The sequence below is a fragment of the Oryzias latipes genome, chromosome 1 (genome assembly GCF_002234675.1).
Source record: "Oryzias latipes chromosome 1, ASM223467v1".
NCBI lineage: Eukaryota > Metazoa > Chordata > Actinopteri > Beloniformes > Adrianichthyidae > Oryzias > Oryzias latipes.
The window spans coordinates 29,286,599-29,298,056 of record NC_019859.2 but is presented as its reverse complement, the minus strand read 5'-3'; the positions used below and the strand labels follow the sequence as shown (position 1 = coordinate 29,298,056).

At 45.4% G+C, this 11,458-nt stretch overlaps 1 protein-coding gene and 1 long non-coding RNA gene across 3 annotated transcripts; one reads left to right on the top strand and one right to left on the bottom strand.

Annotated features, from left to right (window-relative positions):
- Positions 1-217: 217 nt before the first annotated feature.
- On the bottom strand, positions 218-2,941 carry LOC101160141 (keratin, type I cytoskeletal 13). 2 transcript variants are annotated; one of them, XM_011479392.1, is made up of 8 exons: positions 2,357-2,941; positions 1,992-2,074; positions 1,756-1,912; positions 1,520-1,681; positions 1,304-1,429; positions 605-835; positions 504-517; positions 218-420 (listed from the first exon to the last, which is right to left on the bottom strand). In XM_011479392.1, exons 1-6 carry the CDS (start codon positions 2,765-2,767, stop codon positions 611-613), a joined length of 1,164 nt encoding a protein of 387 aa, XP_011477694.1. In that variant the 5' UTR covers positions 2,768-2,941; the 3' UTR covers positions 218-420; positions 504-517; positions 605-610. The 2 variants fall into 2 exon arrangements, with proteins under 2 accessions (XP_011477694.1, XP_020561116.1); XM_020705457.1 differs by having other exon boundaries at positions 615-835.
- A 113-nt stretch (positions 2,942-3,054) lies between these two features.
- Positions 3,055-6,597, top strand: LOC105354763. The gene is made up of 2 exons (XR_909321.2): positions 3,055-4,511; positions 5,655-6,597. It is a non-coding gene; the product is annotated as an uncharacterized LOC105354763 (long non-coding RNA).
- Positions 6,598-11,458: the final 4,861 nt, after the last annotated feature.

Below are 11,458 nucleotides of genomic sequence, written 5' to 3'. Positions count from 1 at the left end.
AGCAGCCTTTCCTCTGGACCCTCATGCTTTCCACACTCGCAGCCATTGTTCGCGCTTTTCCTGACAAGCAGCCTTGTTTCATAAGATTTATTTCCTCGGCCCCATGTCCCGCCTCCCGATCTGAGGACGTTACCATGGAGACCACACAAACAAAGTGAGGTCATGGAAAAAGAATTGGAAGTCGTGGGAGAACAGTGAAGTTAGAACAACACAGGTCTTATCTTCACCAGCAGGTTTATTTTCTTTGGCAGATCACACAAACATGAACACACACACAGCGCCGCACATCAGCTCTTCTTCTCATGACAGCAGATGTTGGGAAAACGAGCCTTTTGGTCTCCTCTGGTTTCTGGCCTGCATGTTGGACTTCTTGGCTGGACGTGGGCACAGTGGTGGTTGTGAATGTGTCATTGAAGCCTCCTGTTAAGAGGCAGGGAGGAAACTGGTTGAGCACAATTCTTCAAGTTCCTCCTGTGAACTTTTCCTCAAATAAACCAACTTACCTGCAGTCATTTATCTAAAAGGAGAGAAGAAGAGATGACAAAGATGAGTCAAAGAGGATCAAATCATGTATTTCTACTTGAACGTTTGTGATTGTGTGCACCTTTGTCTATCTGGCCTCCTCAGTCTCCAGCAGTCTCCTGTAGGTTGCGATCTCCTGCTCCAGCCTGGTCTTGATGTCCAGCAGCATCTTGTACTCCTGGCCCTGGTGCTCAATGCTGCCGCGCACTTGGCCTAGTTCGCATTCAAGCATGTTGATTGTGTTCTGGTAGCCGCTAAGCATGGCGCTGAACCGGCCCTCTGTCTCTGCCAACGTGTTTTCAAGAGCACCTTTCTGTTGGGGTAAAGAAAAGCTGTGGATCACTGATCCTGCAGCTGCGCTCAGCGCGCCCCACCCTGGATGCAGTATGTCACTCGGTTTGTTTGCTTTGCATTTTCTCCTGTTTTGTAAGAGAACAAAGAGAGCTGGCTCTGAAGGTAAGTGTCCCTTTGCCTCTCCTCCTCAGTGACACAATGGCAGTGGGAGGCTCCTGCTGAATGACTGACTGCAGCTGGGCACCCAAACCCCAACCAGAAACAGCCTCTCATTCCTCCAGCTTTTTTATGACTTCCAGAGTTCAGGCAGATGTCTGTGAAATGTTTCCCAGAACAAAGTGTCTCCCTCCCACCTTCCATCCTCCCTTCATTCCTTAAGGATTGCCTCTCTTTCCCATCCTCCCCTTCGCTCCTCGCCCTCTGTTCTGGGCGATCTGGGGATTTTGGTCATATAAGGAAAGATTTTAAAACAAACGTTTGTCTTTACCATGCTGAGCTGGGACTGCAGCTCGATCTCCAGGCCCTGGAGTGTGCGCCTCAGGTCATTGATCTCTGTCTTGGATGTCTGGATTACTTCTGTGCTAACGGCCACCTCTTTGCTGAGAGCTGATGACTAGAATTTAGAAAAGAAGACAGAGTGAGAGGTCTGTATGATTATACGTGTGATGACAGGTTGGCCTGCTGACAGAGGAACTCCTGTTACCTTCTCAGTGAACCAGGCTTCTTGGTCGCGGCGGTGTTTGTCTGTGATGGCCTCATACTGTGCACGGATCTCCTCCATGACTTTGTTCAGGTCCTGCTGAGGTGCAGCGTCCACCTCCACGTTGACTGTGCCCGTGAGCTGAGAGCGCATGGCTGCCAGTTCCTGCAAACATCAGGGGACGTCAGCATTGGTGTCTGTTTGCAGAGACTATAAAAACCAGGTGTCACATCACTGACCTCCTCGTGGTTCTTCTTCAGGTAGGCCAGCTCATCCTGCAGACCTTCGATCTGCATTTCCAGGTCAGCCTTTGTCAAGGTGGTCTGGTCCAGCAGGCGGCGGAGGTTAGCGATGTCAGCCTCAACTGACTGTCGCATCATGAGCTCGTGCTCAAACCTGGTAAGTTAGGAAGAGGCCTGATGTTAGACAACTGCCCGCTAGAGCCTGCATGAAGGCCCTCTGAATCAGTGCTTACTTGGTTTTGAAGTCATCAGCAGCCAGTTTGGAGTTGTCGATCTGCAGCAGGATGTTGGCATTTTGGACGGTGGCACCGTTGATCTGCAGCGGGGATGGGGTTAGTTAGTGTCAGGCATGTGCAGAGCGGCACGCTTTGATGACTGTTTACACAACTTCAGATGTTTCTGTTACATCAACTGAATTGTGTCCTTAGGGCACGTTTGACTTCCTCCTGTTAAGCTGTCATGCTGAATATTTGTGGTTCATTTGTGGAATCTTTCAGCCGCAAAGAAAACACAGATATGTTCACTTTAAAAAAGTGTTGTCTGGAAATCATTGACAGGAACGGCAAACATTTGCAGGTGGCAGAGGCACAGACCATACCTTGTCTTTCAGGTCATTGATGATGGCCCAGTAGTTGCTGTAGTCCCTCTGTGCTGCCGGGCCCTTCTGCTCATAGTACTCTTTGATCTGCTTCTCCAGCTTGGCATTGGCCGCCTCCAGACTGCGAACCTTGTCCAGGTAGGAAGCCAGACGGTCGTTCAGGTTCTGCATGGTGGCCTTTTCGTTCAGGTGCACGGAGCTCTGGTCCATGGCGTTGGACAGGTCAAACCCTCCACCCATTCCAAAGGAAGAGGAGACGGTACGCCCGGTGGCAGATGAGATGCGGGAGCCTCCCATGAAGCTGAGACCGGACACGCTGTGAGCTTTGTGGGGAGCAGCGCTTGAAGTGTAGCTGCGGCTCTGCCTGGTGATGGTGAGCCCAGGACCGCTGGCGATGCTCCTGTTGTACATGGCGGCTGACTTTCTGCTTGTCAGAGGAGAAGACGAGGAGACGAGTGTTTCACAGCTGTGGACTGTTGCAGGACTGTGGAGTTTGATGGAGGGAGGACGGCCGTTAAAATAGCTTTGAATGTGGGGCGGGCTCTGAACGTGGGGAGGAGGAGGAAGTTTCTGCAGTCAAGGCTCAGGCTGTGCAAAACCGTCATTTGTTTTCTTTTAAGCTCTGGGATTTGGTTATTTTCCACCCCTGTGAGGAAAGTGGTGAGGAATGTGAGCAGATCAGAGGAGAATCTTCATGGGCACCCTGATGATTCCTTGTAGAATGTGAGCACAAGCAACTGTAACGTGTGCTCAGAAATACCTGCAGGTATTGTCCTGATCATGCCAGTCACTTGGCAGCTCAGTGCGAGAAAAGGAAGGGTAGATTTATTGTTTTGTTGCCCCTCCGTTAGTCAATAGTCAGTGTGAGCGGCATGTTTCATCCTGATAATATCCACAGTTACGGTTTAAACCTCCCAGGTGTATTATTTCACTTTGTTTGTCCAGCTGAGTTTAAATGCGTTCTGATAGTCTGAGCAGTCAGAGGCCCTCTCAGGAATTCTTTAGGAGCCAGGATGGATTCTTGTTATCAGCTCTGTTTAAATTCAATCATTTTGTCTGTATGTGGTCAGAGCTCACATAGCCGACTGGATACTTGCAGGCTTTGCAGCCTCGAACCACAAACATGTGATGTTATCCACACATTATCATTCACCCCCCTTCATTGTTCAGGAAATCACACAACATCCCGTCTCACATGTGTTGGTCTTGACCTGATGTGTGTTAGTGTGTGGAGCTTATCTCAGCCTGGTTCTTTGCACAGAAACATCTGGCATCGGCTGCGGGGGGAGGGCTGCCTCGTCAGGAAGAAGTGAAGTCATTCTCCTTTGGAGCTGCCAGCAAAGTTTGCTGCTCAACTCCCCCCAAAGCTGCACACACTTGCATGGAGACAAACCGTTGTTTGTGCGATGGCCTCACTTTGAGAAGAAAAACAATCTGGTTTGTGCTCCGAGGATCAGAGATCTGTTCCATCCATGCTGCTGTACTTTTAACGCTGGAGGAGGTGGGTCCAATCCCGCCCAAGTCCTCTACTCCAAAGGAAGAAAAGTCATTCCATGATCGATTTAGATTTCTCTTTGGTTCATTCACTGCATTTTATTGATTGATAAAGCAGATGATGACATTTCCATTGTTGATAGGATTCTGTGTCTTCTTCTGAACACAGCGACTCCTGCATTTTTCTTATGGATTCTCAAGTGATTGTTTGTATGTTATAGATAGAGGATCGACGTTCAATTACGTTTTTAGGTTTTTCATTTAAGGAAGCAACATATTAAATCCAGGATCTGCAACAATAGGAGCCTCCACATTTGACCACTTTGTCTATAAACCAAAGAGGACCAGATTTGGTGAGACGAAAATGTTTGAGGGCCAACCATTCGGCCTGACATTCTTTGAACTATTACAATGACATTCAATGCAAGTGAACTATTCAATGAACGTTTTATTGCAATGGCTTACTTTTCTTTTCCTAACGTAGAAGAGCGGTCAACCTCTAAACGGCAGATCGCAGGCTCAGCTACCACCCTGCTTACCCACGTGCTGAAGCGTCCTTGGGCAACTAAACCCCACATCACTCCTGGTGGTGATAGGCGGAGCCAGTGTTTGGCAGTGGAGACAGCATCAGTGTTTGAATGTGTGAAGACCTTCAAGTAAGGTAGTAAAGTGCAAAAGTACACAATTTACCATAGATCTAAATACGCTTTTACCTAAATTACTGCCAATGGCGTAGAACGTAATTTATTCAACTACAGTCAAGAAATTTTTGATTGTTCTTTGGAAATGCTGGGGCCATAAATCATTGATTTTATGAAAGGAGACTATGGGCCATTGGATGTTTAAATGTGGGCCCAATGCGGCCCACAAGGTGTACAATTTCCCAATTGTGGTTGGTAATTACGTTTTAAGACGTCGTAAACCTGTGGCACCACTATCTTTCCGGACTTTGGACACACCTGTTCTAAACCTTTGAACTTGTTTAATATCAATCAAGTACTTTATGCATCTAAGATGTGCATAATGTATTATAGGAAAGTAGTATGTAGAAACCCTCCAAAGTTTCTGACTGTGGCCAAAGGTTGACTCTGAAACTGGGATTTCCACATTTTTTAAGACATTTGGTTGCCCTTGAAGGACTTGTTTACTGATAATAACCATACAACTGTGCGCGTCTATTGTTGTAAACAGAGACTGCATATAGTGGGGATGTTTTTTCCGTGACTGTTCTCAGAGGTGATGCAGAGCGGGGTTTTCATGGCAGGCTGTTCTGGATGTTTGTCATAGTTTCACCTGCAGCTAGAGTGGAGAGAATGCTCTGTTTTTGCCAAAGCGATGATCATCTTTGTTTCAGCTGACATGCTGATGTGCCCCGAAGGAGAGGTGAGCTGCAGGAAGCAGGAAATGCCAAGTTGTTTCAAATTACTGAGGCATTCCCTGCAAAGATCTATGAAACTGATCCCAATGTCTTCAGATCTTTATCTTTATCTTTGGGGCGGTCGTGGTGCAGCGGTAGGGCGGTCGACCCACGATCGTAATATTGCAGGTTCAATTCCCGCCTTGCATGCCCATGAGTCAATGCGTCCTTCGGCAAGACATTGAACCCCACCTTGCCTCTGGTGGTAAGCGGGCACCTGTGTTCGGCAGCAGAGCCACCACCAGTGTGTGAATGTGTGTGTGACTGGGTGAATGTGTCTGTGAATGTTAAGTGATTTGGGCCATGTAGGTAGAAAAGCGCTATATAAGTATACGCCATTTACCATTTATGTACCATCCATTCATCTCACAGCTTTTACTTCAACAGGATGCTAAAGGAGGAAACCCCAAGATCTGTCTCAGGCACCTCCTCCAGGAGCTGAGAGGTTTCTCTCCAGGGCGTCCGGGCTCTACTGGGGGTCTCCTCCTGGTGCCCAATACATCCCCTTGAAGGTCGTCGTTCCAGATATTCAAACATCTCCAGGGCTTTGGTAGCTCTTCACCATGTGGCTCCATTTCAAAATGTAAAACAATGGAGCTGAGACGATTCAGAAGCTAATCCTGTGACACACATAGGCGTTCATGGTCCGGATGGGTCTGCACACGCTCCACAGTCTGAAAATCAAGGGTGTGACTGCTGTTTGAGGTGTCTTCTTTATAACAGCATCCTTTGTTTGGATGTGAGAAACGGCGGAGTCCCCTGAGGTTTGTTCAGGAAAGTTCTGGGTGCTCCAGACTGTCGGAGTGAAGCGCAGGTCACAGTTGTTAGTGTAACCCTTCATCATGCTTAATGTGTATAATCTCTGCTGGACTCCTCCAGGACAGCGGCAAGACACTCCCTGTAAACCGTCTCATGAGAGCTTTAAGACTTTTCTGACCCATCATCCATGAAGCACCTTCACTCCCAAAAGGGCTTTCTCTATCACATCGTGCTGTGAGTTGAGTGGTCCAGAGAAGGAGTGGCAGCTGCAGCCCAATGTCTCAAGGAGATGCCATGAAGTTGGACTAGAGCAAAGTGATTGCGTGGGTTGGCTCTTTGTTTCCCCAACTCTGTCTATGACTCACCAGCCAAGCCTCCTTCTTCTGATTTCACACATTAATGCCTGTTTTCAGTGCAGCATTAATTACTGCTGTGAGCGAGGAAGCAGGTTCAGGCGCAGCTCAGCAGGGTTTACAGCAAAGTCCATAATATTGAACATTTACTCCAAAGCAAACAGAGATTGTGAAACGTTCAGATGCCAAACCTTTAAATAAACACAAATCACACAATACCTGCAGCTCAAGAAATCCTATTAGCCTGCGAAAGCAGTTTTTGCTTCACAAAGATCTTCAGGTGTCCCCATTCACCCTTTATCCATTTTTCTATAAACCCTTAGGAGGAATTAACTGGATGACTCAGCAGAGAAAACATTCAGCCACATCCACTGAAGCCAGAATGAAGATAAAACCCTGAAGAGACTTTTATCATGAGGTGCAGGAGGAGTTGAAGTGCTTTGGATCACATTTAGTTTTTGCTTTGACTCCAGATCTGAGGAATCTGCTGCGCTCACAAGCGTGGGGAAGATGACGCCCGATCCCCTGTATGTGCAGCAGTAGCAGGAGACTCAACAGGTTCCTGCAGTTCAGTTTGCCGGTCGGTCCTGATCCCACCCCCCACCCCCGTGGTGAAGGATGGGAGGACAAACTGAAGACCCAGGAAAGAGCTGATGAAATTTCCACTCCTTCAGCATCTTTTCGTAAATCCATTCAGTCACACTTTGGGGCCAAAATCAACACCTCTGAGTTCGTCTGTTTGTAAAACTTTTTTTTTTTTTCCAAAACAACAAATCAAACAGTTTGAGCAAGATATTCAGAGACGTACAGCAGAACCCTTCTGTGAACAAACATAAAATCATTTAAAAATCCGCTGAAGTTGATCAAAAAGTGGTTTCAGCTGTGTTTGCAGCACTTGGTTACCATGGAGACTAAATAATCCAGCATCTGTTTGCAGCATGGCAACTTGCAGTGTATGTGTCATAGCTAACCCTCAGTCTTATTGTCTGAGGCCTAGAGGTCCTGAAGAGCTACCACAGCCCTAATTCTCCTCAGTGGGAGGGGCGCGTCGGGCAGCTGTCATCACTCGGACACCTCCTTTCTTCAAAAGGTGACTCATGGTGCTGCTTCATAGCATCAGATCAGTGCACCTTTGATAGTAGGTTTCACTCTGGCAGCTCTGTGTATGCCTGGATGCTGTCATGGATGACGCATTCAAACCTTCTCTCCATGACTGATGAGGACTTCAGCTCTGCAGCTTTGTCAGGATTCACAGACAAACATCAATCACAGCAGAGACAGAGGACGCTTCCTCAGAAAAGATGAGCAAGTGTCAGACAAATGTGACAGAAATGAGGAGAAAAACTGAAATTCCTGCAAAAGTGTCTGTGAATGTTGCTCCCTGAAATGCTGAAGTCTTGAGGAATATGAAGAGGAGTGAAATTAAATTGAATTACTTAATGCATAATTAGATGAAGAGCCTAAACAAAGGCAAGCGGTTCATTCATGCAAAAACTTAATAATCACTGAAAATGAGAGATAAACAGGGCAGGCTAAAGAAAGAGAAGAATTTGGTCAGATGTGCAACAGATGTTACTGTTAGAAAAAATTCTGGATTAGCCGAAAAAATCTTTAAGAAAGCCCTGGATCAAAAAGAAAGAGAACTGAGATGTAGTTTTTATAAAGATAAGGAGAAGTAAAACAGGCTGATGTCTACTAATCTATCAAAAGTTTAAACTTCAGTCAAAAGTTCTTTGCAATAAAATGGGTTTGAAGGATTGAAGCTTCTGAGAAAAGCAGATAGAAGAACAAGAAATCCTCAGACAGAAAAAGCTTCTCAGGGTTCAAACCTCGAGGTGCCAAAAAGTATATGAGATGACTCATTCTTATTTCTGAGCTTTAACCGAAACCAACAGATTGCATTGAAATAATACTGCACGCCTGCGTCCTGTGCCGGTAACCACCAGCAAACCCAGAACCAGGAAAGAACCTGGGCAGATCAGAGCCAAGGACTCTTAACAAACGTCCTGTTGCCCTGGGTCCTTTGGGAAAAACAGCACGTCTGCAGCCTGACTGCACACAAGCCGCTTGGATTGATGGAAACAATAAAAGCTGTCAACGCAGAAGGACCTAGGCTGCTCAGGTCTTTGTTTGAGGGCTGAAAGGTTCTGCCCAGCAGCAGGAATGGGAGTAGCCTTGCGTTCAGGAGGATCATCTTAAGCTTTGCTGCAGAACTGCTGCTGGTGTCCTGAAGTCCTGAGTGAAGTACATCAAGGTCGTGACCTCCTGCATGATCTGGAGGACAAGAACTGCATTGTAACTGCAAGAAACTGGCTTTTGTAAAACAGTGCACAGCAGTTGTGCTCATTACTGTCTGTATTTCTGCCAGTTTTACTTCCACGATCCTTTTGTTCAAATGTGCAGATCCAAGTTTGCACAAACAGCAGAGTGTGCACGTCTGTGCACAGAAACTCTGACTCACACATGTGGAGCAGAGCCTCCTGCAAAAGTGCCACACCCCTCCGCAGACATGTTCCCGTCCTGCTTGGCTGCGGACTGAGAAACTCTGGCAAACGCCTTGGACCCACACACATTCTGACATGTTCTTGGGAGGGGGCTTTCTGTGGCTGATTTTGAGCTCAATCCATGTGGGGCTCTGCTTCCAGAACAATATCCATCCTGAATGAGTCACACATGAGGCATTTTGAACCAAGTGAAGACGCCATCAGGTGGACAGAGGAGAACTTGGTTCAGTTTTTAAAGCTCCATCACTGCAGGATTTATATTTTCATTGTATAGAAGCAGTTCATGAATGGTAGGTCGGCCACGGCTCACCTTTGACACAGTGCTTCTGCGTGGGGTCCCCATTTCTGTAGGGAGAGATCTCAGGAAGTGCCCTGGCTCCATCTAGTGATCACCTCACTGACTACAGCCATTGACTGTACATGGAGAACACAGTGATTACAGCCAGGGAGGGGGGTTCTCCACCAGTGAGTCATCAGCTGGAACAACTGCAGCTCAAACAATGTTTTCCTTTCAGCTAAGGTTAACTCTTTTACAGTCTTTAAAACCAGACTTTTTTGGTTGTTGCAGCTTAAGTTGTGACTTTTTACATATAATCTCTCTGACTCCCACTTTTTTAACCCTTGAATTGTGTTCAGGGCAGAGGGACCTGTTTTCAGTTTTCATCAAAAGAAATATGAAACAACAACAAAAGTTTTCAACTTGAATTTCTTAAGATATGGCTCATTTGCTGTGAAGAACGTGATTACGCGTGTTACTGCACGCTCACCCATGCATTGATATTACATTTATCGTGTTTTTTGAGCTGAAAAAAGGGTGAAAAGTGAATGTCCTGTGTTTGCACACTGTTTTCCCCCTTTCTGGGGCAATTGATGGTCTTTTCTGCCCCTCCTGCTCCCACACAAAGTAGCAATATTATTGAAAATTCAACTCCCAACATCATCTGCTCTTCCATTCCAGCACATTTTACCCTCTCTCATGTCGGAACCAAACTTTATTTCCTCATACACTATCCCACCTGCAATTTAAGGAAGTAAGACTGCTTACATGAATTTTTCATTTGGTTTCCTTATCACAACGGATCAAGATGATCAAAAAAATATCTGCTGATAGGGTCTTGCTATTGATTTTGGACAAGCGTGATGATGAAGTTGGGGAGGATGTTCTAGAATGTAAAGATCTCATTTCTGAAAATGACCATGACTTGATGAGATTAAACACCAATGATTACCAAAACAAAGATGAGCAACCTGTCTGCAGCCAGCATTAGGAGCAGTCCATCCACACCCAGCTCCAGGACCAAAACAAGCTCATCAGAAATCATGTGAAGAAATACGGATGTCAAAAAATGGTCTTCTTGCTCAAAAAATGAGCCACCAGAGCTGTTCTTATAACCAGGACTAGAACGCCAGCTCCTGCTGCCCCCATGTGGAGAATTTAGGAGAATGCTGGTCCCCCATCTCCAAACCTACAGAACCAACATCTACCAAACCTGAAGTTAGTGTGTGATGCTGTTCATTGGTAAAAATAGTAAATGGTGTACACTTGTACAGCACTTTTATACCTTCCTCAAAGACCCAAAGCTTTTTACGGTCACAGTCCCATTCACCCATAGATTCACACTCCTCTGCCAAACACTGGCACCAACCTATAATCACTAGAGGTATTGTAGAGTTCAGTGTCTTGCCCAAGGAAAATTCAGCAAGCTGGGAATCAAGCCTGAATTTGATGATCAAAGATTGATTGCCCTACTGCTGATCCACAGCTGCCCCAGTAAATGTCTGACATCAACGTCTTGCAAGGAATAGGTGTGAGAAACATTTCTGATCTTTTCATTATTCTAGATTCTGCTCAATAATAAGAAGTGTTGCAAAGTCTGTGGACCCCAGATGAAAAGAATATCTCAATATATAGGACATGGGGAAAGTGTAGGATGTGCAACACAAAGAGTAAAACTCTGCCCCTAGTGTTTGTGTAGACTGGTGAAAACAGAAAACAATTGAATGGGACTGGTAAGTTTAGACTGAAATTGTAACTGTTTGTGTTCAACTTGTGTTATGTAAACTCACCTGAATGAGTTAGGCTATATGTCTAAAGAAGATCAAATGAATAAAAAAAACAAAAGTTGTGAAACTTTTTTACATTTCATTAAAACATGAGTTGCACATTAAATCATAAACGTGATCTAACAAAGGTAAAGGAAATATTTAACCCATGTTTGCTGCTCATATGACTTGTAATTGAATTTAAGTACTGGTAAACTTCTGTTGAGTATTTTAACATAAAATTGTTCAATGGTGTTGTTTTGAAAAAGCCCAAACTTTAGCAGGTTCCCAGACCCATGAGGCTGAGAAACTAAAATAACACCATAACGGTTAATATTTAAGTGATGGATTTTTCATAATGATCTCACTTTTGTGGGTTTTTATTTTGCTGCAAAAACGTATTTTACCATAAGAAAAATATGAATGTAACTTCCAAAATCTGCTGTATTATTTTTCTTTGGCTGATTCAATCCTTAAAATCCAGAGGAGCAAATTCACTTTTTTGGTTTTCCCTGATTATTTGCCAGATCTC